Consider the following 22,917-nt stretch of genomic DNA (forward strand, 5'->3'; position numbering starts at 1 on the left):
TTTGAAGAAAAACAATAATACAAAACAAAAACATATACATTTTGACGGTAATTGTGTGCTTCAAGATACTTAAAGGTGTACTATATGAACACTTTTAAAAAAGTCATCGAAATTCATGAACTTACGGTAATTATCATCCAATCTCGATTATCAAAGCTTATGCCCGTGGGAAATATCTTAATGAATAATTATGCATACATTGGAGGGATTTAAAACAAAATGTCCATGCATGCTCCGTTTTGAGTCACTATAGTAAAATTGGTGATGGAAATTTCACCATTCTCTTTGAGGCTGCGCCCCTCAAAAAAAAAATAGTTTGTTATTGCTATATCTCGGAAACCATAATCATAATTCATCTACAGCCTCTCAGTGATCAGTGCGTATTATATTTGTTTAAGATGGAAAGACTTCTATATCTATCCTGTGCCAAAAACCATATTCTGTTAAAGGGATAGTACAGTTTTGGTTGAGATGAGAAATAGGCTTTCGAATTTTTGCAAGATACCAAGAAAAAACTTATGATGTAGCACAGAGCATACCATTTTAAGAGGAATTCAAAGTTTATTTGATGAAAATCGGATTTGGAATAACTGAAACATCCAAAAACAAGGTAAAACAAAGCGATCGTTACAAAGTGTGGGTCCCACACTTTATTAGAATCGTTCTTTTTTGGATATCTAAGCCATTTCAAAACCTATTTTTATCAAATAAATGTTGAATTCCTCATAAAATTGCATGCTCTTTCATATTTCATATGAGATTTCTCATTATCTCACCTAAACATGTTAGAAACCTGAAATTAGGTCTCAACCAGAACTGTACGATCCCTTTAAGCCTCGTAACCATAACGGCTGATTTTGAATAGCACATCAGCATGGTAGCATGTATTGCTTTTCGTTCACCATCCGCAAGCGAGGAACTTCACGTTACTTTTCCAACCCTTCAAGAGGGCCTATACAAATTTAAGAGTAAAAACAGACGTTAACCCGTTCCATACGGGAACCTCATGGCCTGTGTATTAAGTCTATGGGCATTCAGAATTCAGTATGGAACGGGTTAAGAGGTCATGGTTAATAACAGTGAATGGGAAGCAGCAAGGAAAGAAGGTGCCTGGTATAAATTGTTTAGTTTGTCCAAGGAGGTTCTAACCCCTAATAGGACCCATTGTTTATCCAGAGTTTACTCTATAAGAGGTTGTGTCTCTTCGTAGGAGCTTTTTATTCACGTTTACAGTTCAAAAGAGCACAATGGATGATGATTCAAATATTTCTACACCATTCTGAACACAGAACAACTTTGACGGGCAATCATGCACACACAAAATGCATGCATACAATATACAGATTTGCGTCCTTGTGACAGTGCAATTGCATTGATCCTGTCACACGCATTTTATACAACATGTCTGGTATGCTATTATAATGAAACAATATCCGTTAAAGTTCTTCTCTTTTTTTCTTACAATCTTTTAATATCTCTTACTATAATTCACCTCTCTATACCTTGGTGAGCCCAGCACCTCATGGCTTGCGAGCCTTGATTTTATCGAACCCTTCATCTTCTGATCAATTCCTTTGCCTCTGTACCTGTCCACTCCACTATCTTCCTGTTTTTCTGTCCGCTGCCTCGTGAGTGTGTGAGAATTTCTATTTGTCCTTTTTCTTTCTTTCTCAGGCAATTTGCCTTGTTTTGCTAGTTTAGAAATTAGTTATTTTAACGAGGAGACCGCAAATTACAATTAAGTCCAAGCCCTGTGCTTTTAGGCAGTCCCCTCAATTTTTAACAACTTTGATTCGGTATTATATTTTATGTTAGCTTGCATTGTATATTGAATTGCCGAATGAATAATAATAATGATAATGATAATAATAATCGTAATAATAATAATAATAATAATAATAATAATAATAATAATGATAATAATAATAATAATAATTTGTCATAAAAGTCAGAACATTTTATTGTATTTCAGTTCACAGTATATTCCTTCATTGCATATATTTTGTGTCATTATGTGTATTCAAAATGTTTTGTTGCAATTTGATTTTGTTGGAAATGAAGTAAGTGAAATCAAAGAAATGTCATTGAGATGATATCAAATTGATGGAGTGTAATACTGCAGCCGCAATTTCAATGTGTTGGTATGTTATATGTTTTATCAAAACGTGAAAACCCTTATTCAATGAAAATTCTAAGGCTTTGGAAATTTGCGAAATTTAGAGTTGGGCTTTTTTTACCCTCCGCAAACGGATGTGAGGAAATATAAAAGAAATGTATTGCTGAGTCTTACCGGAAACTTGTGGAAAGTGTGGAGAAGGATCCTAACCCCATAGAAAAGGGAGGAGTGCCGGTACATTTTATTTGCACGTAGATATTTTTTTTCCATCATAACCAGCCCGCGGTGATGGTGGACAGTCGATGAGACAAAATACTATAGTATGTAGCAAATATATGCCTTGTCTATCGTTGTTGTAATACATGTAACGCTTGACAGTAATCCCTTGGTATATTTCCCTTTTTTCCCCTCCCGCTGGCGCCTCCCTCTCGTCCACTACGGTCCACATACGCGCGCGTTGCACGCACACAGCTTGTGTTTGCTGCCCTCATCGTTTGTTTGTATATAGTTGTCAACCGGATTAGAAATGGCGGACAGTTCAAACGACGCAATGAGACGTTTTGAAAATTACCAGGATTAGATCTACTTGAAGCCAAAACTTCCAGTTGACGTCGCAAAGAATATATCCCGCCATGGCAAAGGAAGCGGATAAATGTGTAAGTAATACTCTATGGCATTTTTTATCGTCAAGCCAAAACGCAAAATCATGTCTGATGTAAACGACGCACAGTTTGCGAGGCCGAGGCCAGCTTTTGGTTTGCAGCTACGCAGCTCCAGCTTCCCAGTGCGGCCGACCCCAACGCGTCCCCGTACAACTTCGCACAATGAACCGTGGCCGTTGTGGGCGCGTAGGCTCATCGCTCTGCCTGCTGGAATTGAAGTGCTGGCTTGCGTTTTTTGAGTCGCCCGTTTATGATTATGATGTTAAATGTTTAGTAGAAGTTTTGTAGGCCTAGACATCTATGTAACGTTACTTGGTACTTGGTAGTGATCCTCCATTCCAAAAGCAAAGACCCCAAACTAAAAAGCCAAACCCGGGCCAAACCAAGCGGAGTTTGTTAATGGAGCGGTACTGGAGCTTGGGGCCTGTCTTATAAAGACTTGTGATAGAAATCAATCACAAGTTTTATGTGAGCTTCAATGCAAGTTGCGATTGATTTGGGGACTTGTGATTGATTTGAAGGCTTTATAAGACGGGGCCCTGGAGGTGGCGGCAGCTGCAGCAGAGCCAGCAGAGGGTGGACTCAGCTCAATCTGGTAAATTTACCGAAGGCCTAAATAAATTTAGGGTAAATTTACCGTATTTTGAAACTGCAGTCTTAAAAACTTTAAAAGTGGCTGAGTTTAATTGAGAGATTACACATTGTCATTGAGGAAGGCTATTCGGTCCATGTCCCTGTGACGGCTGCGGCTGCGTGGTTCGAGGGAAGAAAGAGTTCCTGTAAGTTTAGTTAGTCAGTAGATCTACAGTACATATCTGTCTGACTGTGTTGCTAGATAAATTGGTGGGAAGGCCTACCTCAAACTGGTTTGATGAATAAATGTCCCCGCCTACTTCTATTCGGTTTAGGGCAAATATGGTCTGTTTGATCATGATGTAGAATCTAGATCTATAGTATTTCTACGCTACACTGTATGTCGATTTCCTTGCTGAGCGTCTTGTGAGAACCGGATAGCCGGTGTAATTTATTTCCCGTCTGTGTTGGAGTGAGTTCCATTTGAGCGAATTAAGGAGCTGGGTGACACTTGCTTCCCTCTTGGCTCTATCAACATTTTGATCAATGTATCATATGTGTTCGTAACAAAACAAACAGCCTGTCTTTGAACTTGTTTGATGGAGGAAATATTCTTGTTAGTGCATGGATCCCAAGCAGCGGTAGCACAATCAAGATGAGGGAGAACAAGGGTTGAATAGAATACTTTTCCTTCACAGACGTTGAACAGTTGGAGAAATTACATCTGAGGAAGTTTAAAACAACCAATGCTTTCATGATAGATTAAAAGTTGTATGCCAGTCCACACCCACTGTGAAACCAATCCTGGAATTTAGGGGCAGAAGGGAGTTCAATCAAAGCAAAGTGCAAAGTAGACCTCTAGGGTAGAAGTCAAATTCTATCTTATTGGGCATTATTAGCTAGGTCAAAATTTTAAACAAATGACAGTTAGAATTGTGCCACAGCACAGGCACAGCTCAGCTGGCAGCCTTACCATGGCCCATGCTCACCAGGGCCAGGGTAGAAACTAAAGAAACTAATTAAGAATGGCATCTGATAGCTACATGTTCACCTAAGCAAGGACTGGAACGAACAAGACTAACGTTAGAACACGGAAGGGGAAAAACAGGAGAATATCTCATCTATCCACGGTGCATTATGTTAATTGCAAACAGGGCTGCCATGGCCGCTGGGAACATGGTGTAAACGTAGCATTTTGAGAACTCATTATGACCGTCTGTTGAGTTCAGAGACTTCTTCTATATTATTAGTAAACATAATTTTCTGTTCCCAGCCCATCAATCATTGAATTGGGTAGGTTTTTCTTATACCTGATATTATGGGCTATCACTCCCTTGAGAGAGGAAATGAAGTGCTTTATTGTATCTTCATTTCCTGCTCAGGAAATTAAGATAACTTACATGTAAATGAACAATTTGATATATTTAATATTATGAATGATCATCTACTTCCTCCTTACAATTCATAATATGTCTGTGTTGCATTAAAAAGAAAAATAGTTCAGTCATTTGCTAACATAATCTGTTCTTGTTTTTATTTCATAGGTGTTTGTGAATCCATTCTACCAAGAAGGCATTGGCAGGTAAAACTCATAGCTTCTACATCTTTTCATTATGTGCTTGAAAGTTTCCTTTTATGCATACATTTTTGTTTGATTTTTCATTAATTGTCTGGTTAGTTTTCTAACAAGCCAAGTCACTTTGGTTACGACAACTTATTAGAGTCATACTCCAAGCTCAAATGCTACATGCGTCAACTTGATAAGTGCTAAATTCACTGCTACTCAGACAAAGTAGCGTTATGTTCATGGGCAGCTGCCCTTAGTTGTGCTGCTTTGCTTTTCATTGCTAGCATGAATGACTTCACAGTTAAATGTTTACCAGATGGTAGAGATTTCAGTTCCAGTAAATGTTGTCTTGGATTTAAATTTCATTATGTAGTTTACTCATCCATGTAACTCTTGATTGCTTTCTTGAATATTCCATGATTTATTTTTTATTTTTTTCTTGTTTCAACATTCAGGCGAACAGGAATTCAATTGAAGAAAAATGTCAGGAAGGACAGTGATGGATTTGACAACTTTGATGACTACTGGTCAGAGAGTGGTAAGTGTGCTGTTGTGTAGTAACTTAGCTCATGATACACTGATACTGTATGTGTAGTTACTGGTGACTGTTGACATAAATTGTCTAGACCTTGGTGTTGCAAATACCTACAATGTTAGTAATTGCCTCTTAAAAAAATAGTTGTTGCCTTTTATAGAGCTGATACATCGATTCAAGTTATATCTTTTAACATATTCTGTTCATGGAGGGGTATCCCACCTCCTAGGTCTTTTCAAATTATAAGTTGTCTTTAACTCATTTCAAACCATGATACATCTTGTAGTGTAGTTGAGGGTGTGAAGTACAGCTTTCCACACTTCATGTTTTCCTTCGTCTGCACAATAGATCTGTGCTTCTGTGCAAAGTCCACTATTGGTACTTCTTCCTCACTTCTAACAATCTTCAAGACATCCAACAATCAACAAACACTTCTCTTTATAGCTCATCCTACTGAGGTAGATTAACAAAGACAGTTGGACTTGCAGTGGCTGAAACATCTTGACAAAAATGGGATCAAATTGCAGGAATTCCATTGCAGCTTACCAGAAAGTTTGTAGACCTTCTTGAGAGTTTCCGTATTTGCATTTGTTTGACACACGTGTCATTTCTTATCCATGATATTCTGCTATACTGTATTCTATACAGAGAATGATGCCACTCTAAATGCCACTCTGGCGGACAACAAGGAAAACCTGTCAAGGGTAGCTAACCAGGGTAATGCCAGGCCCACCCCCAGGAGAAAGGTCAGTCCTAGCTGTGAGGCCATTGATGTTCAAAAGGAATCTATTGTCTAGTAGCAAAGGAATTTTTTCTGTAAATTTTGATAACAATTTGAAGTGGATGCTGAAAAGCTGATAAAACTGAACAGAACGATAATGGCTTATTAATCTTTAGTTTTAAGATCGACTTATTTGATTCTTTTTGAAACACCCCCAGGCTGCCAAACTGTTTCTTTCCCACATCCACAAAGGCTTGTATAATCAACAAGTGCAATGTCGACAATTGATACTGCCCTCCATGAAATGCTTTCACTTCTGGATCTATAGTTCATAATTTGTTCTGTTATCATGGAACATACGATTACCTGTTTTAAATTTGCTGTCTTTCTTATGACTAAATTCATCATGTGGTTGTCATTGTTGTCATGAATAATTTCACATGTCTTCACACAAATTTCAGAATGTTCAATAATGTGGACCAGCATTTTTATATCCAAAATTCAGTTGTTTAATGTGCGCATTGTGATTCCGCTTAGACCATCTTTGTGTTGCTAGCAACCCACAACATGTTGATGATGAGGCGTAAAGAAGTTTGCCCTCTAGCTGGAGGCTGTCTGTAACAGTCACTCAATGAATCAGACTTTTATGTAAGTGATGGGGCAGTACCTAGTATGTAACAGTATGTGAGTTGTGAGATTTCCTGCCAGAGCATAGTATCTCCTAGATCCATCAAACATGGCCTCCTTTGATTTCAATCTGTGGTGATTGTGCTTATCTGGGCTGCTTGCTGTTTCTGTCCCGCTGCAGAGCTCACTGAAGTCCATGCCCTCCTTCTCGCCTCAAGTAACGAGCAGCGAACGAGAGCAGAGCCATCTCGAGGGGGACAAGACCGGCGCCGATGCGGTGGAGACAGCTGAGGATGAATCGGTCGACGATGCGGACATCACAGGCAGTGTGATCAAGGGTCCAGCAAATAGTTTGGAGCCCTCATCAGCCATCTGTAAATTCAAGACCAAGAAAAGGTCAGTTTGACCCTAACAACTGTCTGAGAGAATAGCCATTCAGAGAAAAGCATGATAAAGTTTGTATTGTTTCATGCAAGAGATTGAGTGCAGTAACCAGTCATTGCTTGCAGAAGTAACTTCGCTGATCCTCTAATATCATCAACAATTTTTCAGATATTTGACTGCATTGACTGTACATTGTCTTTTTTAATGGCTCTCGTGAGAATTTGTTATCACTATTGAATTGCATAATACAATATCCATGCTACTGTGCCTTCGTCAAGACGAGCATTTTCCAAAGGATTGAATGGTGTAGGGCTATCTATGCAAGTTTGTTTCAATGAAACATTCTTTCAAACAAGTGCCACCTCACAAAATCACGTTTGTAAAATACAGATTGAGTTTCTCAGGCCGGGAAGGAAGCAGCCAATCAGATGAGGCCGTTAGCACAGAAGATGAGAGGACAGATGTTGGAGCAAGCCAGGAGAGCAGTGCGTCAAGCGAGGGCACCATCAGAGCCCCTGACAGCCAATCAGATTCCAGCGAAGATGAGGAAAGGGGAGCAAATGCAAAGGGCGATGAAGATGCACCTGAGGAGTTCAAAGGGTGAGTGTGAAAGATCACTTCCTCAAGGGTCATAAGATCTGATGGTCACAACCCCCATATCAAACCCAAGAAAATGAGAGGGAATCTGCAGCTGCTGTGGCCACAATAACTAGTTTACTCAGCTTAGCGCCTGTGAATGTAAAAATGGAGTCCTTTGTGGTATTTCTTATTTCTATATCTAATGCTTGAGGAATATCTGAGAGGTGGTGTATACTCATCAGATTTCTGATGTCTTTGCCAAAAATGAGTTTGTAAGTGTCAGTTCAAAGGGCTCCTGGAAGACCTTTACAGTGTTTCAATGCCGGAAGTGTTCTCTGATTGCATGTAGTCTTCAAGCAACAATTTTTAAGATGATGTGACTATGAAAAGAGTCATGTTACACGATGGCCAGATTAAGACATGTGGGCCATTTGAGCTGAAGTGTATTTCCAAGTGTTACTGACTTGTTTTGTGTAGTCGAGAGTAAGATCGTCAGGGTTCAAACTCAACCTACTTGCTGGCAATATGACTTAGGCAGGCAATAAGATAGAATCAAACATTTAGCTGGTTTATTTTGCTATTAATGAAGTGATGCAAACAAACACAAAACAAACGTTGTCTCTCCCACTACTTAGTGATATAATGCTCACGATGTTGTAAAGTGTGACTTTATAAGCCTCTGTGATGTTCATATTGTAATGAGATACCTGTAGTTAATTGCTGGTCATGTATTTATGCCATAGCTGTGAATATACAAAACATTAATTGCAAGAATCCTTGAGCTGTTAAGTAAAAGGTGAACCCTCTTCTGTATGCATCCAGGGCTGTGAAGAGACTGATGTGGCCAAGGTTTTATAGTGTTACTTTATCATGATGTACAAATCTTAAATCTGTCTGATCCGTTTTGCCTCTTTTATTCTGTTTTAGATCACGTATAAACAATCAATTTCTTCTGACAAATTTACTTAGAGAGAATCTCATCTTGAAAGTTATGAGTGAAAAATGTTGAAGAGTAACCGACTCAAGATTAAATCTTTTGAGATGGTCAGCAGTCTTGATATGCACATTCTTGTAAACTCTTGATGTCATTATAATGAAATATAGTCAAAAACAAAAATATCAGCAAATGTCCCTTTTCTTTTTTTTTCCATTTGTAGTAGCTCTTCCAAAGTGGAGTTCACAGCCAGCATAACAACAGTACTCTGCCTCCTTTACAAGAGTCATTCCCGCGGTGCACAGCCTGGGGACAGGTCATCTGATGGGAAAAATGAAGAAGACAAAGATGCTCCAACTCGTGGCCAACCCAAGCAGTCCAATGATGCGGAAAGACGGAGGAGCAAGAGGCAGTCAACTCGAGGAAAGGCTGCTGTGAGGCAGGATACAGAGGCTTCCTCCAAGTCCTCTGCAAGTAAAAATGATGAAGACAAGCCCCAGGTGTCTACCAGCAGAGAGATGCACAACACAGGAGGAGGAGAAGAAGGAGGAGAAGGAAGGAGGAAAAGCAAGAGGTACTCCACAAGGAATGCCAACGCAGGACTGTCAAGCAAGGAGGATGAGGTTGAGCTGCGCAATTGTCGAGCTTCGAAAGCAAGCAGGAGTGCTGCCCTGCCAACAGAAATGAAAGAAAAAGAAGGACGACGTGAGGCAGAGAACAATGAAAGTGAAGACAGTGAACACTCAGTCAGTGAGAGAAATAAGAGAGAAGAAGTACAAGAGGAGGAAGGCGATGAATTAGAGCCTACATCATCTCAAGAAGATGAGACCCACAGGGCAGATGCTGATGATGCAGACAAAAGTTCCGAGGAGGAACTCAACGCCGAGACAACACAGGAAGTCACAGATGCCAACGAGGAAGGAAGCCATAATCCTGGGGATGTCAAGGAAGGAGAGGATAAGAGGATTGAGGAAGCCAAGGAAATTGACGAGGACATACATGCCTCAAGAAAATCATCTAGAAGCATGAAAGGAAGGGGACTCTCAGTCACTCAAAAGCAAGGCAAGCAAGATAATGGTCTCCCAGATTCGATAGATGCCACTGAGGATGGTGGTGGTATTTTCCTTTCACTGCAGGTGGGGAAGACAACAGAAGTGGTCCTTGATGATGATGATGATGACAATGACTTTGAGATTGGCGATGTTGAGGTCCAAGAGTGGGGAGTGGTGAGTGGCAGTGATGATAAACATATCGCTGCTCCGGAAGACAAGTCAAAGAAAAAGGGAAAAATTGACCAGGGAAGCAGACGTGATGAGAAGCAGAAAGGCGCTCGGAACAGAAAGTCAAGGAAAGGAAAATCTCAGAAACAGGATGCTCCAAAGATAGACGAGCAGGAGAGATCTGTAGCTACTGCAGGAGAAGAGGAAATGGAGGTTGCGGAGAAGAAGACGCAGAAGCCTCGCCGAAAAGACCGCAAAGGTTCCCAAAGTAGCGACGGGGATGATGTGCAGGGAAGGGGTTCGAAGAGATCCTCCGATGAGGCACCTAAAGACGGCTCCAATGGCAAGCAGAGGAAGAGACAGAGACGCAGACAAAAGTCAGAGGCCTCAGGAAGTAGCAACGAGGCTTCCACCAACTCTTCAGAGCAGGATGACTCCAAATCTGAAGAAACAAAGGAAATTGAAAGTCACCAAAACACCACAAAAAATACATCTAAAAGGAGAAAGAGCAAGCTGCAGGAAGTGGAAGTAGAAGAAAACATTGTCAGCAGAGAAGAAGTCAGTATCAGTGCAGGCAAGGCAGAATCCACAAAAACGACATCAAGATCCAGGCGACGGAGCAGTGTGCACTTCACAACCAAGGACATGATTTCTGTAGAGGGAGACGTCAGCATCCATCAGATAGAGAGCAGTGAGGATGATGGAAGAGCAGGGATGGAGATCCCCCGGACACCAGGAGTGGCGCACAACCGTAGGCGGAGCACCCCTCACCACAAGAAGCAGCGCCAAGCCTCTTCAACCTCTGCAAGGCAAGAGCAGCAGGAGGACACGGACACCGACGGGACGAAAGCCAGGCGATCAAGAAAGGGATCCAAGCGTGGCAGGAGGGCAGACACTTCAACGACCGAGACGACAGGATCTGAGAGTGAAAGCAACTCTGCAGATCAGGAGCAGGAAAAAGGAAGTTCTACCACGGATGAGTCTGAAAATGAAACAAGTTTGGCAGGGAATAAGGGACAGCTTAGGAAGAGAAAATCTCCAAGCGAGAGGACAAACCCAAGCTCAGGTGTGTACCTTGATTGGTTCCTTGGCATATGCTCCTGCGACAATTGCTCCCATGAAATATCTGCACACTAAGCCAGACATAAATTCTACCCACAAACATAATCCTAACCCTAATCCTCACATCAAACTTAACCTAAAACCCTATTGCAATCCCAACCCTAACCCTGAGTCCTTGGAGAAAAATAAGACCAGAGCAATCACAGTAGGAACAAATGTCATGTCACCACCTGGATTATGTCTTTGTCGAAATGTGATGTGTTTCTCTTTTCAAATGAGTGTGTGTATGGGGGGGGGGGGGGTGAAATTGTAGTCTTTTGGTAAAACCCCCCCCAAAAAAGATGAATTAAAAAATGATGAAAATTGTGAAAATTTGATTAAGCTTTGATACATGTGTGTAAGAACTGGCTGTCTTCCAAACTGACCATCAGTGTCTTTTAGGATACATGAAAAATTTGCCACACAGGGCCAATCACACTGCCATTGTACAATCTTGGCATTTGGGTGAAAGTTGTTTGGCAACCGTATAGAATGCTGCCCAAAACATCAGCAAAAAATCAGAAACCTGAGTGTGATTTTTTTCTAACATTGTGTGTGTGACATTTGTGCAACATTTTACCTTGAGAACGCTCATTGCAGAAATGTCATAGATAGATTTCCACTCCTTCAATCTGTGAGCAATGTGCTGCTAGCTGGCCAGGCGTTAGGTTTGTCATGATGGTCGTTCTGTACAACAGACTCTCCAGCAATATTATGCATGTGTGCAAAAACTTGCAATATTCTAACATCCTGATTTTACATCCTAGGGTAAATAGAAAATTTTTAAAAAATTGATTTAATGTTGCAATATTTACAATTAGAAGGGGCATCTGTCCAGCGGTTAGGTAATTTCTTCTTCTTTTTTTTTGTCCAAGAGCAAAACATTTCAACTCTCAGTTCCTGTATCTCAATAGTGTCTATAAATTCAAAGTTTCCAAACTAGCATCAGTTTAATTGCAAGAGAAGTGAGCTTGAGCATTGATGTGTGGGTCATTACATTGGAGTATGACATATATAGAATATAAATAACAGAGGCAATTAATGTGCAGTTTCATCATCTCCAGTATGAATCGAACAATGCAAACAAAGCTCTTCTTTTTTATGGGGGGGGGGGGACCACTTTATTTTGCACATTCATCCCATGAGTGCAGATGCACTGGATGAGGATGTTAGCAGTCATTGTCACCATGTTAAGATAGACTATTACTTATCTTGCTTTACTGTATACGCTATAATTTTCGCGTACATAAATTTTCGCGAATTGCCGCTGTCACACATTTTTGCGAGTGGTTAAATTCGCGATTGAGGGACCAGAGAAAATATGAAGTGGCAAAGAAAGTGTAAATTTTCAACTTACTAGCAAATAAGAATGATACTAGTTATACGCTGCATGAAAAAAACTTAGCAAACTCTGCGAACTAGTAAGTTAGAATTCAATATTTTTGAAGTGGTTAAGTCCATCGCATTAGATTTCTGACGAGTGGTCCCCCTGCGATAATGGATTGCTCTCTACAATATTCGTAAGTAGACGTGGACGTGCGTAAACAAGCTTAGCCAGTATTGTCTGTTCGGTAAGCCGTGACATGGTATACTAGTACTGAAATGTTCGTATCATCAAGGCAAGGGATTCATTTTGGAAGGTAATAATTTCGCGTGTTGTTAATTTCGCGAATAGCTCCCGACTCGCGAAATTCGCGAAAATAAAACCCCCGCGAAATATGTAGCCTATACAGTATTTCATTTGGTTATGGCATGCATTTGAATGTGTAAAGTTGAACCAGCCATTTGTTCACCTACAGGCAAGGCTCGGAAGAAAGCACAGAAACGCAGGAAATCAGGTTCAACGACAGCAAGCCAAGAGAAGCAAGGGGACTCTTCAGATGAGAAAAGTAGTGGTAAGTTTGTATACAAAGATATTTTTCTAGATGGGTCTAGGGTAATTACCCCCTGGACAATTACCCCAGACCCTTCCCCTGATCCTAACCCTAATCCTGATCCTGAACCTAATCCTAACCCTAACCCCAAATCCGACCCTAAAACCTAACCCTAGTCCTAACTAATCCTTACTCTAACCTTATCACTAACCAGTATGTTGAGCCGGGGGGGGGGGGGGGGGGGGGGGGGGTGTAATTGTCCCTGGGGGTAATTGCCCTGATACATTCTAGACATGCATATTTTACAGTGTTTCAAATTAAATATCTTTGAAAGGTGCTCTACTTGTGTAAAATATGACTACCTCTAAACCAGTTGTACATGTAGTACTCCTTTACTAGTCTTATGTGGTACAATTTAAGCAATTGCATTTGATAGCTATGTATTCATTTATCACTTGGGGTATGTCATTATGGTCATTTTAGTTGAACAATTCAAAACCACACTTAATTTGATTATTTTCTCTGGATGTCTTTGTGTATGATAATGATGGACGGATGTATGTGTGGTTTATTCAGCTTCAATAATGAATTTTACTTGTTTGGTTTCAGCTGAAGACCAAGCCGTTGATGTCGTCCTGGACTTCTTGGACTCCTACGACAACGGCAGGGCACCGAAGCAGGACTCCCATAGAAGCTTCACACCAGCCGCCCCTTCGATTGCTCCCCAGACCCTGGCCAAGCCACTCTCAAACTCCATTCTCAAGAAGGGCAAATCAAAGAGGAAGAAGCTGGAGAGAGACAGGAAGCACTCTCTGCTGTACACGGAGAAACCAGTGAGCAAGGCCTACATCAGTAAGTCATGAGTCTTGTGGTGGTGATTATGAAATGTTCGATTGCTAAATGAGTTAATTCCATTCTTCTTCAGCTGAGATATTTGCGATGATAGCTGCCATAAAAAAAAAAAGAGAAAAACCATGCTAACTTTTGTAATCATAACTCAAAGTTTTGTTACAAGTGAGGAATCACTGTAAAGGGTTAATTTTGCTCTATCTGACGATGGACTTAAGCTGGACTTATGATGGATGATGGCAGAGGTTTGATAGAAACAATGGGAAGAGTTGAGAGGGTTACGGTGTGGTTTTGAGAAAGTGAAGAATTCTTTGCACAGAAAGAATCACTTCATTATCTCCAGGGAAGGAGACAAGACTGTGGCTGGAGGGTGAAGGAACTTATTGTGTGGTCTTCTCTGATAGAAAACTTCTGTATCTTTCTCAAAGTAAGAGTATAATGTCAATATCTGTGTCTTTTACATGTGCTTCATGACTATATAGTGTGAAACTTGGCTCTTGCAATATCATTGAGAAAGCTAATTACACCAAGCTTCTTTACAATTTTTATCAGCCATGGATTAATCACTGACCCATTGCGAGGAAGTCTTGTGTGCTTAATCACGTACTTGTACAGATAGCGTGTCAAACCCTGGTCAAATAGGCCTCAAGGTTTTGAGAAAAGATAGGATCTTTTGACCCCAGACCGGTCGTATTTTGTCCGTCCAATCTCACTCTAATGTGATTAAAACATATTGGGTCTAGGCATGTGCAGTCCATGATGATGATGATGACTGCATTTTTAACCATGAACTGAAATTTGACAGTGAGAAGTATTTTACCATTTTCTGTAGACACATCAATACCACAAAATGTCTCTGTGAATGTCAGGAGAATGTGTGCCAGCAACATTCAGAGATTTACATCATGAATGACTGGCATGCTAGTAATGGTTTAGCTGAAATATATTCACTGGTAAGGTTGTAGCATCGCAGTTTCAAATTGCTTTGTGAATTCTTTGCGTCAAAGTAGCTGAATCTGAGAAGTTCATTAATCATAGTGCCATTGTCTCACTCTTGGTATCATTCACAGTTGCTCCTGAACCAGAGAGGGGATTGCGGCGTACCAAGCGCCACAGAGTACGCCCTCTAGAGTACTGGCGCAACGAGCGGCCCCTCTACGAGCGACGGAAGTCTGGCGGGTTTGCCCTGTCTGGTGTCCTGTCTCCTGAAGAGAAGTCTTTTAATAGTCGAGGAGGTGGACCATCAAAGCAAGCCAAAACTGGGAGAGGTAAAGATGCCATCTACAGTTGAATCTCTCGTATCCGGACAAGTCGGGACCGGGGCACATCCGGATAAGGGATTTGGCCGGATACGGGAGACTCAATGCTTTATACATGTACATTATACATACACATGTACTGATGTAGCCCATTGTAGTACCACATGTAGTAATGTGTATACTGCAACCTTTTCATTGTTACACTCAGTAACAGACCCCAAAATAGAGGTTTGTGTTTGCAAGAATGAAATCATTTCTTTTAAATTCTTGGGATGATTTACCTAAATAATTATTAAGAAATGTATCGAGTAGATCTTGAAAATAAACAGTACGAGTCGACGAAGCTACGCTTCAAAATTTTGAGTGTTCAATATCATTCGTTGCTCAGCCAATGACTCAAAACAATGCATGTCTATCTAGTCATATCGACGGCTGTGTATGGACCTATATGTGGCAGTGCGATAAGAGAGGACTCAAGCGCATAATCTGTCCATGTTCTTGCGATGATTTGGGGATGTTTGGGGATGTTAAAATGTCTGAAGGTAAGCAATATTTGGAAGAAATTTGATGTGATGTATGTTAATCATGTTGGAAGTAATATGTAATTCATGTGACAGTGTTTGTGTGGGAAATCTCAAGGAGTTTGGAATCCCCCTTTCCTCCCGTAATTATTTCAAAAAAAAAAATCATGAGGCAAATCTCTCGTTTGAAGAAGCTACACCCCTGTAGACAATGCCAGTGTATATCTTGGCAATCAAGGACTTAAAAACCAAAGATATAAAACACCTGTTTCTTGACCCTGGCCTAATCTAAGCATCAGTCACCGCCACAGGGAGTGGGGGGGGGGGGGGGGGGGGCACCCGCGAGAAGAGGAGATTGTTTTGGTTTTGGCATGGGCCATGTCGCTCCATGGTGCGTGTGTGTGTCGACAAACTTCTACAATGCTCTCCTTCTTATTCCTGTATTTAGTTATTTATGGGTCAAATTTTTTCGTTCGAAATTCAAAACGGATGACTATAGAATTTCTCAATAGAATATAAAATCTAAAACTTGAGAAAGAATAGAGAAAATTGAGTGCACTTTGAATGGTCTGCCACAGGTAGATATCCTTATCATGCTCTTACGTAATATGACAGCTGTTGCAGTCATTAAACCCTGGCTTGGCCTCTAGGTTTGCCACACCTGAGTAGAAAGTTATTTAGCCCTCCTACTCCCAACTCTCAAACAAGGAATCGTTAGGGGGGTATAGCACGCCATCAGCTTCGCTTGGTGATGGGGTCTCGCCTCAAACGGGGGTTTGACGGCATGTCATGGCGAGATTGAGTCCATATAATAGAGAGATCCGGATAAAGGGAGGCCGGATAAGAGAGGTTCAACTGTACTTTGCTAGTGCTTCTCTCAGGCCTAATTGAAGAGACCACGTGCTTAACCGCAAACAAAAGAAATCTATAAACAGACAGTGTGCCCGTCAGCCACCAATGTTCCACTATTTTTGAAACAGTGGATCCATTAATTTAGAAGCAGTTGAGCACTAAATGTGTGTCTATTCTTACAATACGCAAACAGAAGAAAGTCTTGCACGGAATTTATATACTTGATCAGTTCTGTAAGCACCTACAATTATTTCTTGGTTTTCTTGACACAAATATGCAGCCGTGCTGCATGTAGATAGTTCCAGGTCATGTGTTTTGAAAGCAAAGACAGACAAGCAAAAAATGTTCCTTGGGGTTAGTGTGGAGGTCCTCTTTAACTACAGTTCCAGGATTTATTTTGCTTCGATGAGAAATCTCTGTTCTTTTGAATTGATTCTTTGAATTTTCGATCTTGACTCTTTCAGTGAAGGGGCAGCTTCCCTTGACCCCAGCAAACATCTCCCTCCACAGCTCCCCACCCCCTGGGACGGAGCCCATCACCAACCCCAGCGTGACGGTGGTCAACCCAGAGAGCGACGAGGAAGTTGTCATAGGTAACCACTGGTCGTTGAGACTCCCAACAGACGTATAACTATGAAGTAGCAATATTCTTATATGTACATGGAATCACATCAGTAAACCATTTTACAATATCTTTGAGGTGCCATTTAAAGGCAGCCGATCGCCATCCCTAATGGTACGTAAACTCCGAACGACCGAAGTTTGTGCGTGCAATTGCGCAATGGCAGACTCGGTGCTATATCCATAAACGTGTGGGACAATGCTACCACTGAGACAAGTGTGTGTGTGTGTGCGTGTGTGTGTACGCATCATACACAAACATTGTCACCGCGAGCTGCGGTGATTGGAGGAGAGAGGCCAGAAGACGCTGCGGCGTGTGTGTGTGTTTGTGTGTGTGTGTGCGTGTGTGTGTACGCATCATACACAAATATTGTCACCGCGAGCTGCGGTGATTGGAGGAGAGAGGCCAGAAGACGCGTGGCTCTTTTGGCCTCTCTTCGTGCGCATGCGCACTGAGAGTGTGCGTCCATTCGGAAGCTCTCGGGACAGCCATTTTGGGTTAGGAGATAAGCACAGGGAGCTCTCTTGTAGCCTACCGTATTTTCGCTGACCCATTGAGCCAGCGCTATTCTCATTCGGGGGTCACTACATTTGATACAGAATGGGGGAGGCAGCGTGTTGCGTTCGTCTCCGTGCCGCACAAACCACTCGCCACGACTGAGTATCTTTAAGATCACTAACTGACACTAAGTAGTTATACAGCTGAATCTTTTAAGTTTGCTCAAATATTTCATTAATGTCTGTGCTGCTTTTGTTTGCTTTTGTTGTATAATTCATGCATACATACACATACGTATACACACACACACTCCGGAACACAAATATAAACACAAACACAAACACACACAGACATACATAGATGTGCACCAGATACATACACATATAAATGATATGTACATCACAGACAAATAGTTATTTGTTTCTTGGGAAGAGGTGGGGAAGGGACATAAGAGCAAAAAAAAAAAAAAAATGGTACAAGTGTGATGCTTTGATTAAGTAAATTGTCATATGTCGTTGTCTCACAGATGCTGTAGCCACGTCCAAGATGCTGAAGTTTACTGGTCCCAGTGGCTTACCAGCTGACAAGGGTGATCCTATCACCATAGCCAAGGCTCTTTCACAAAAGGCTTTCTCTGCAGGTACTACCACTCTCCATAATAAAAGAATTTTTTTCATCCCTAAGTGTTGGAATTCTGTGCTCTTTCCTTCATGGTACCTTCAGAATCTTATACAATGTTACTTACTTTAACAAATAAGTATAACAAGGCAAACTTAGCTAAATAGTCTTTTAGAGATAGATAGCAGTAATAGCTGTGAAGACTAGCCTTAGAATTCGATAAAACGGTGAAGTCTTCAGAACATTAAATTCACTTTATAACCCACTGACTTTGTTACATACTGTCTCTGAATATTAGGATTTGAATAAATTTATCAGTGATAGTGTGCAAGTATTTTGAAAAAAAAAAGAAGAGATGCAGTCTGACTTCATAGACAGCCGTTACTGTTCTGTTGAAGTAACTCTTTTAAACTGGCTTCCTGTACAGAGTGACTTGCATCAAATATGCCGCCAGAACTTGTTATAAACTTTCCTTCCCTCTTTGGTATAAACAGAACTCAGTCATTTCTTTTCGTAGGTACTATATTCCTTATTAGTTTGTAACAGGATCATGCAAATAGATTGACCTCTGGTGCAAAGCATTTGTCATAAGAGCAATGTTCTGGTGTATGTTTCACTTTGGCACTCCTTTCCCACAAAAGAAATGCTTTGCAATATAGAATTTGGACATCAGTTGCATATGGACCTGTCTAATAGAGCTGCAACCATTTTCAGCAAAGTAAAGTCCATGTACTGTTGATTGAATGTAGACACGAATGATGGAAGTAGACAGAATCAAAAGCTCATTACAAAACACTGGCTTGAGCCAGTCAATACTTTTAGGTCTTCATCATAGAGCTGTTACCGAGTGTTTTTACAGCTCATATATATATTTATTTATTGCTTTATTTATTGGTTTATTTTTGTCCCCGCCGAACGAGTTCGAGCAGGGGACTATGAAATGGGCTCCGTACGTGTGTGTGTCTGTGCGTCCGTGCGTCCGTCCGTGCGTCCGTCCGTGTGTGCGTCCGTGTGTGATCAAAATGTTCAATTTGCTACTTCTCTGTCATTTATGAGCCAATTTTGATTCTGTTTGCTTTATATGATAGCACTACATGGGAGCTTCAAAACTTCTACACAGAATTTCAGTTGTGACCTTTGACCTTGACCTTTGACCTATATTGTACATTTGCTACAAAATGCTACTCCTTCCCCATTTCTAACCCGATTTCGATTCCGTTTGCTTTATGTGATGGCACTAGGTGAGGGCTTCAAAACTTCTACACAGAATTTTGACCTTTGACTTCTTTGACCTTTGACCTTGATTTTTGACCTATATTGTACATTTTGCTACAAAATGCTACTCCTTCGCCATTTCTAACCCGATTTCGATTCCGTTTGCTTTATATGATGGCACTAGTTGAGGGCTTCAAAACTTCTACACAGAATTTTGACCTTTGACTTCTTTGACCTTTGACCTTGATTTTTGACCTATATTCTGCATTTTGCTACAAAATGCTACTCCTTCACCATTTATAACCCGATTTCGATTCCGTTTGCTTTATGTGATAGCACTAGGTGAGGGCTTCAAAACTTCTACACAGAATTTTGACCTTTGTCTTCTTTGACCTTTGACCTTGATTTTTGACCTATATTGTACATTGGCTACAAAATGCTACTCCTTCGCCATTTCTAACCCAATTTCGATTCCATTTGCTTTATGTGATGGCACTAGGTGAGGGCTTCAAAACTTCTACACAGAATTTTGACCTTTGACTTCTTTGACCTTTGACCTTGATTTTTTACCTATATTGCACATTTTGTTACAAAATGCTACTTCCGGCGGGGACATATATTACGCACCGCGTAATTTCTACTTTTCCTTGTTTATTTATTTATTTTTTTGACATCTTACATGTATTTAAGAAGACCTGCTTTGGAGATTGAAAAAGATATCATGAAACTTCATGAAAATTACTTGTGTTTGTCTTTTTCCCTATCTTCTCACTGAAATGTGTTTCTCTTTTGCTGAGAATATTTTCATGTATTTTTTTGTATTCATTGGTCTTTAGGAGTTTGCAATGCTGCAACCTATTTTAAAACATATTTTGTGCATTATTTTCTGGTCTATAGGAGTGCTGACCATCAGACCACTCCAGGAGAAGGGCTCACAGCTTGTCCGGAGGGACACCATGGTCTTCTATGTGGTCAGGGGCAAGCTTGCGGTCAGTATCCACCAGACCTCTCACGTCCTGCAGAACGGAGACTGGTTCTTTGTGCCCAAAGGTAAGGGTCATTTGGCTAGCCATGCCCAGTAGTGATTACATTTTTATGGCCCTAGTTTACCGAAAGTAGCCCCATTAGCGTAACTGCTCTTCATGAGAGCCCTGCCATGTTATTACCGTAGCGTTGCCAGGTGCTCATGGTACAGTGCACTCCCATCATAACGAACACAGTTGTAGCGAAATTCTGGTTGCAACAAAATAAAAATTTAGGCCGCAACATTAACCTCTCTATGGTTTTTTTTTATTGTTTATTTATTCGGTTATAACGAAATTTCAACATAACAAAAGAAAATTGCCCGTCCCGAGGACTTCGTTATATTGGAGTTCACTGTAGTATGTTGGTGATTAGGAACAGTGAAGGTGTAATGCCTTGTCTGAGAATTTATTACCTGGTAGTTCGTTAACCCTAACTGTGCTATGTGTGCCGATTGGCAGGCCTGTTTGGGTGCTTTTCTTATCGATTGGCAACTAATTGCCAATGAACAGAGATTACCTAATCCCCTCAGTCTCCTATTGTGTCACCATGGCCTTCCTGTTAGACTAATTTTACAGTGTACTTGCTTTCCTTCATCTCAAAAATTAATTCTTCTGACATTGAGTCTTCTTTTTCTCTGCCCTATAACAACTGATCATTCATTCATTTATTCCACCTCTGTGCCAGGTAACATCTACAACATCAAGAACCTGCGACGAGACGAGGCCAAACTGACCTTCTTCCAGCACAAAGGTCAATAGGTGGATAGCACATGACCTCTGACCCCTGACCCCTCAATGGCATGTGAGTAAAACGAGTTCCACTGGCAAGGAGGTGAACATCAGACTGGCCAGTAGATACCAGCACTTTGACTACAAGACCAGTTATCTGGCGGTAATGAAGGAGGGACTGATCTTGGGACTGAAGATGTTCCCCCGAGGGAATTTTAATAGAATTAATATTTCAGACTTCGACTCCATCCATTCTTACTCTTTGTTTTTATCAATCTTTGGACTGTCTTAGTTTTTAGAAGGGAAAAGCACAGGTCAAATTTGAACTTGACGACTTTGTGTGTATGGAATGCACTGTGTTTAAGCCACAATGCAGAATAATATGGTACTTTCTTTTTACACCACAGTCCACTGCCAAGTCAATTATGTAACTAGTTGTCAAAACTGAGTGTGTTCTGCTGTACCAAATTCGCATTTCAAATCAAATGTATTTAAGCTTGCAAGCAGTGACATTCTTCGGGCACACACAAGTTTGATTTTCTTTCTTTTATGCTTTGTTTCAACTGTAATTCTTTGTGCAGTAGGGCAGTGGAAAGCTATTTTTTCATCTTTGAATAATTCTGCACAATGAAAACCATATACTTTTGTGGTTTTTTTTTTTTTTCTTTTTTTAATTTTTAATTCTACCATAAACTGCTGACTGATACTTTTGGTAGTTGGTGTGCCATGATACTATGAGGAAATACTATAGTTTGAAAGAACTGTGTTACTTTGGTATTTACAATTGTATACAGTTTGTTCGTCTGTTTGCTTGTTTGTTCATTTTTTTTTTCAGTATCAGTACTCGTATCTATCCATTACTATATGTAAGATCAGTCTTTGGATATGTAGATTTTTTTGATAAACAATTCAAAAGATTAGAAGTAGCAAGTGATACAGGAATGGTCTTAAGTTGGGATGTTGTAGATATCAAAGGGTTTGTGTGTCCAAACCAAGGTAAGTATCAAAACAACAACCATGCTTTCTTTATAGCCATTGGCCTTGGAGTGAGCCGAGATGCACAGTTGGGTCCACAAGTGCATTCATGTGAAATTGTGGTTGATACTGTTATGAGGGACCTGTAAGACTATCTGTCATGAAAAATGAAGACAAGTGCAGAAAAATGTCAGTTTAAAATTTCATATCATGGCATATACTGAGATTTCAATAAGGAGGGTGAGGTTTTCTTACAACACTGTAAATATGCTGTACATTATTGTAAATAAGTATTGCTACTAGATATAACCATATGAGCAAAATAGCATGGTTGCCTAAGTTAACCTTGGTATGAGATCTGAGTTTTAACTTGTTTTTGTTGAAAATCTGATATTGTAACAGACAAGCATGATTTATCACTTACATTCTCCTTTTTATCTTAGGGTGCTAAATGACAGTTTACATCCATTTCATACTTACGAAACTAACTTGCTGTGACTTTTTCTTCATAAAACTTGCAAGGTTTGAAGAGGTATTAAAAAAGGAAAATGCTATCAATTTGTAACATATATTATACAGTGTATCTGTAGATTGATAGACATGCCTGTAATTACACTGTGCATAACTTCATTGTAGGCCACTTTGTTGTGGCAATATTTCGATGTTCACACTTGAAAAGAAAAAAATGTGTTGAAAGTTGAGGAGAGAAGTTTGAATTTGGTTGTTGCCAGATCCAGGGGAGCTGTGGAGAACTTGAGCTTTGTACAGTAGGTAGAACACAATGAAATCCATCTGTGTATGAAAGGAGTGTAGTTGAAGTGGACCTGTCTTCCATTGTGCCTTCCACTAAAGAAATAATTA

At 40.5% G+C, this 22,917-nt stretch overlaps 1 protein-coding gene across 1 annotated transcript; it reads left to right on the forward strand.

Annotated features, from left to right (window-relative positions):
- Positions 1-2,641: 2,641 nt before the first annotated feature.
- On the forward strand, positions 2,642-21,111 carry LOC139719027 (uncharacterized). Its single transcript, XM_071630470.1, has 14 exons — positions 2,642-2,772; positions 4,896-4,933; positions 5,374-5,456; positions 6,102-6,199; positions 6,983-7,197; positions 7,576-7,785; positions 8,922-10,984; positions 12,819-12,914; positions 13,503-13,745; positions 14,813-15,010; positions 16,839-16,967; positions 18,021-18,134; positions 20,225-20,377; positions 21,038-21,111. Exons 1-14 carry the CDS (start codon positions 2,749-2,751, stop codon positions 21,109-21,111), a joined length of 3,738 nt encoding a protein of 1,245 aa, XP_071486571.1. The 5' UTR covers positions 2,642-2,748.
- The last annotated feature ends 1,806 nt before the right edge of the window (positions 21,112-22,917 follow it).

This window comes from Diadema antillarum, unplaced genomic scaffold (assembly GCF_040938485.1).
Source record: "Diadema antillarum isolate AM-2024a unplaced genomic scaffold, OU_Dant_1.0 scf00000103, whole genome shotgun sequence".
NCBI lineage: Eukaryota > Metazoa > Echinodermata > Echinoidea > Diadematoida > Diadematidae > Diadema > Diadema antillarum.

Coding starts and splice junctions, on each gene's coding strand:
- LOC139719027 (XM_071630470.1), top strand. CDS start 2,749: ATGGCAAAGGAAGCGGATAAATGT. Junction 10,985..12,818: donor GAGGACAAACCCAAGCTCAG/GTGTGTACCTTG, acceptor GTTCACCTACAG/GCAAGGCTCGGAAGAAAGCA. Junction 12,915..13,502: donor TTCAGATGAGAAAAGTAGTG/GTAAGTTTGTAT, acceptor GTTTGGTTTCAG/CTGAAGACCAAGCCGTTGAT.